The sequence below is a fragment of the Ursus arctos genome, unplaced genomic scaffold, assembly GCF_023065955.2.
Source record: "Ursus arctos isolate Adak ecotype North America unplaced genomic scaffold, UrsArc2.0 scaffold_2, whole genome shotgun sequence".
In the NCBI taxonomy this organism is placed as follows: Eukaryota; Metazoa; Chordata; class Mammalia; order Carnivora; family Ursidae; genus Ursus; species Ursus arctos.
Window position 1 is genome coordinate 84,656,553 of NW_026622874.1, and position 4,488 is coordinate 84,661,040.

The following is a 4,488-nucleotide window of genomic DNA, read 5'->3' on the forward strand; positions in this document are numbered from 1 at the left end:
ATGAAAGCGGGGGAAGAAGCGGAAGGGGCCCAGCCCTGGCGTGAGAAGTCGTGGGGATGAGTGGCTGGGACCGGGACCAGTGGCCAAAAACGGCCTTGAAGAAAGGTCTTTTCCTAAGGACCTGGCCTGCAGAGGGGAGGGGGGCCGGGCCCCCGCAAGCGTTGCCTAGAAACGCTTATTGTCTTTGGATTCTTAGGCTCGCGCAGGCAGGGGTTCTGGGACACTTGGCGGGGTAGTCCGACTGCACTGGACGCTTTTTCACAGCGGACCAGGACAGTTTTATGACCCGCAGAGATGTTGCCTTGGGTTGGTGGCCTGGGCTCTGGCCTAGACCATTCCCCAGGGGAAGTGGATGGCAGAGAGCCTTGCTTCACCAGCCACATTGATTTCACCGGGCACGTGGGAAAGGGAACTTCCACTGGCGAGGAGATGGACTTCGCCGACCTCATCACATCACAGGCACAAATCAACAGACTCCTGAAGGACATCGAAACACTGGAGGCTGAGGTTAGTCACTGGAGGTGTTTGTCCCAGTCGTCATCAAAGATAGTAGACTCCAGTGAAATTTGGAAACTGAAGACCACCATCAGGGACCTAGAACAACAACGGATGAAGGAGCTAGACGAACACCAACTTGAAGTATCGGTATTACAGAGTCTCCACAAGAAGCAACTGGCCGACGTCATTGAGAGGCACCGCCAACAACTACGTGAGTATGAGCAAAGGGAAAGTGAGCTTGGACGGGTGGAGCAACAACTTGCAGAGATGGAGCGGCTGAACGACAATCTGAACAACGTTGCTTCTGATGTCAGAGCAGAAAACCAGAAGTTGGTTTTGGCACTCCAAGATGTAAGACACCAGCTGGAAGAATCGATTCTCCGTAACAACGAGGAGTGTCTGGAAAACAACATTGCTGTGAGGGCTTTAAAGATCGAAAAAGGGCGGTTAGTAGCGAAATTGTGTCGGACTGAGAAGAAGGCGTTGGAAGAGAAGAGGAAGTACAAGCAAACCATCAAGAAATTGTTACCTTTAGAGCACGCACGTTTGATCCAACTCATGCAAGAGAAAGACCTGGAACTATTCCACCTCCAAAAGAAGATCGAGCAGATGGACGCCGACCACAGAGAAACCAAGGACATGCTGTCCTCTGCTTTGGAGGAGCAGAAGCAATTGACACAGGTCATTAAAGAAAAAGCCTCAAGAAGCAATGACCTTTTAGAGCAAACCGTGGAGGACAAAGACATGCGTCTCACCTCCGTGACCGCCGAAAATCATCATCTGAAAGAAGAACTGGAGCGCCTGAGACAACAGAGTCGCCCTGTACCTGACCCTAAAATCCTCGAACTGGAGTGTGAAGTCTTCCAACTGAACGAGTTAAAAGATGACCTCGAGGAGGAAGTAAAGGAACAACAGAAGATCATTCACAACCAGCAGCAGGGGAAGATAAGACTGCTTCAGTCTCTACAGGAGCAGAAGCAGAAAGTGGACCATCTTCAATCCCAGCAGGAGCAGCTGCATATTGAACGCGCTCAGCTCCTTGCAGCGAAAGACCAGGAGATTCAGAATTTGCAAGACACATTAGACCAAATGAAAGCCCAGCTGCCTGACAAAAGCCAGCACATTGCAGCAGAGCACTGTGACGACGTTCAAGTCACAAGCAGTCAGCCACTTCCTAGAGAGAACGGAAGTGAGAAGCTTGATCCATCTAAAGGCGAAACTCAAAGATCAGTCCAAGGAATAAAAGAGCAAGAAGTGGAGATGAAGCTTCTAACTGAACAGAACATCCGATTGACCGAACAGATCGATCGGGTGTCCAAAGAGGAGATTGGTAAACTAACTCAGATTATCCAGCAGAAGGATTTGGAGATCGAGGGTCTTTCCAGCAGAATCTCTGCAGCTTCTCAGCGCCAGCACGTGGACGTGGAGCGACTTCAGCAGCAATTGCAAGAGTGTGCTTCGAAAAGCGACCAAGTGTTGGCTGTCTTAAATGAGAAAACGAGGGAGAATAGCCATCTGACAAGGGAGTATCAGAAAATGACAGAGAGACTTGCTGCCAAAGAAGCAGAGCTCCAGAGGATGCAAGAGGAAAATCGGAAACTGTCCCCGAGAATTGAATGTAGTGGTCAGGAGATGTTTAGAGAAACGATTCAGAATTTATCACACATTATTCGAGAAAAAGACCTCGAAGTGGATGCCTTAAGTCAGAAATGTCAGACTTTATTGACCATCCTGCAGACCTCCAGCACTGGTGATGAGGTTCGCGGCGTTCACATCGATCAGTTCAAGGAGCTTCTGCGGGAACGGGACACGTTCAAACAGCGAGTGAAGATCATGGAAGAGTGGAAAGAGCAGGTGATGACCACGGTCCAAAACATGAAGCGGGAGGCACCCCAGCTTCAGAGCGATTTTCGCCAGCTCCAGGCGCGGGCTTGCACTGGCAGCGAGGAGGATTCCAAACTGCAGGCGACCTCTATGGACCTGATCCAGACTTACAGAGGCAAGGAAATAACCTTAGAACACTTAGAGAAGGACCTGGCACGAATTCAGCTCAGCGTCGGGGAGATTTGCCACGCCAAGGATCTCCTTTTAGGGAAACTGGACGCGATTTTCCTGCAGCCCTCCCCCAACTCCTCAGAGCCAGCCAACTCTCTGAAGGCCGTGACATCTGACGTAGTGAGCCAGTCTTCTCAGTTGCGCCAAGAGGAGGTAGAAGGGCTAAAAAAATCAATGCAAGAAAAAGATACAATGATTCGAACCCTCCAGGAAGAGAAGCAGAGATGGATGGATTCCGTGTCGGCCGCGTCCCCAGGAGAAGGCAAACAACAGGAACACGGGGATTCCGACATGGAGCCGCTGAAGGAGAAACAAGCCGTTCTGCAAAACTTCATTCCGGATCAAGAGCTCCGACTGCAAGCGAAAAGTGAGGAATTGCTTTCTTTGCAGGAGAACTTCAGTAGCCAAGTGAGTGAAAATGACCTTTTGAGGCAGGCAGTCACCAATCTGAAGGAGAGACTAGCAGATTTTGAAACGGATGTGTGTCAACTGAAAGAGGAAAATGCAAAGCTCGTGGAAACATCTAGAGAAAAGGAAATGGAAAATCAGGCCTTGCAAGAGACCAACAGGCGGCTTTCCATGCTGCCGAGAGAGGAGGAATCCCAGTCCGCTGCGGTGGAAGAGAAGGCACTTGCTTTGGAGCAAGTATTGCGAGGGAAAGAAGAGGGCGAGACCGGGGAAGCGAAGCGGCTCGTCGATGCAGTTGCATCCGTGCAGGACCAGACAGTTGTGTGGCCACAGGAGAGAGAGGAAGTCCTGCTGGCACTGACACAGAAACAAATGGAAACCTGTGCCCTCCAGAAGGAGGTGCACCATTTACGGGAGAGAGAATCACGCCTCACCCAGGAGCTGGAGAGACGGCGTCACGTCGCTTCAGAAGCCGAAGATTCTCGTCGCCGCGAAGCTTTGGTCTCAGAAGGCAAAGTGGCTCAACTCAGAGAGGAAGTGACGGTCTTGCAGGGAAAGCTCGTTTTGTCTTCCACGGCCTTGGAAAACGCGAGCCATCGAGCCAGTGTGCAGGTGCAGTCGCTGCGGGAGCAATTGCACGTGGTCACCCAGCAGAAAGAGGAAGCCGCCTTCCAGCTTGCAGCCTCCCAGGAGGAAGGGAGGCAGTACGGTCACGTTCTAGCCGCCCTCAAGCTGGAACTCGCCGAGTGGATGGAAAAGGCAGACAGCCTAGAAGGGAAACTGAAGTCATTGCAGGGACGCTTCCAGAAAGCAAAGGCTGACTTGGGTCTGAAGGAAGACCAGCTCCAAGAAGTCAAGAAACAGAACGAGGTCCAGCAGGAAGTCCTGGAGGACACCCAGAAGAAACTGATGGACTTAGTAAGTAAGTCCGAAGGCATGGTGGACAAAACCCTCCTGAGGAGACTCTTCGTGGGCTCTTTGCAAGCACCTGATGCCGACCGGCAGGAAGCCTTAAGGTTGATGGCAGGCACGCTGGGGATCCAAGAAGACCAGATGCACCAGCTGTTCAGTGAAAGGCCAGGTGGGGTTACCAGCTGGGTGACTGGGGGGCCTGGATCCAGAAGCGCCCCCAACACACCTGGGAAACCAAGTCACCGAGCTATGGCCAACAATTCTTTTTCAGGACTTTTCGTCCAGTTTCTAGAAGCGGAATCACGTTCAGCTTCTCCACCACCTAAACCCTCTGCTCATGACGTGAAGCCCCCAGATTCAGGAGGAAGGGGAAAAGTGGCTAAGAAACAAGGCCCACAACATCTGAACACGGCCCTAGGATCCACAGCCCGAAAAAAAGATGTGAAGCCCCGCACCACAGCTGTGTCTCTCATTACCCCCCCAGGACCAGAAACGGATGGATCGGAGCACCTTCTTCTAAATGCTGCCACTGATGCTTTCCCCACATACACGCCCCAAATACTGTCACCTGCCACGAAGGTTGGAATGGTGGCCACAGGCCCCTCAAAGAAATAG

At 51.8% G+C, this 4,488-nt stretch overlaps 1 protein-coding gene across 1 annotated transcript; it reads left to right on the forward strand.

Annotated features, from left to right (window-relative positions):
• Positions 1-294: 294 nt before the first annotated feature.
• LOC125283403 (thyroid receptor-interacting protein 11-like) lies at positions 295-4,488 on the forward strand. Its single transcript, XM_057315120.1, has one exon. The coding sequence runs from the start codon at positions 295-297 to the stop codon at positions 4,486-4,488; it is 4,194 nt and encodes a 1,397-aa protein (XP_057171103.1).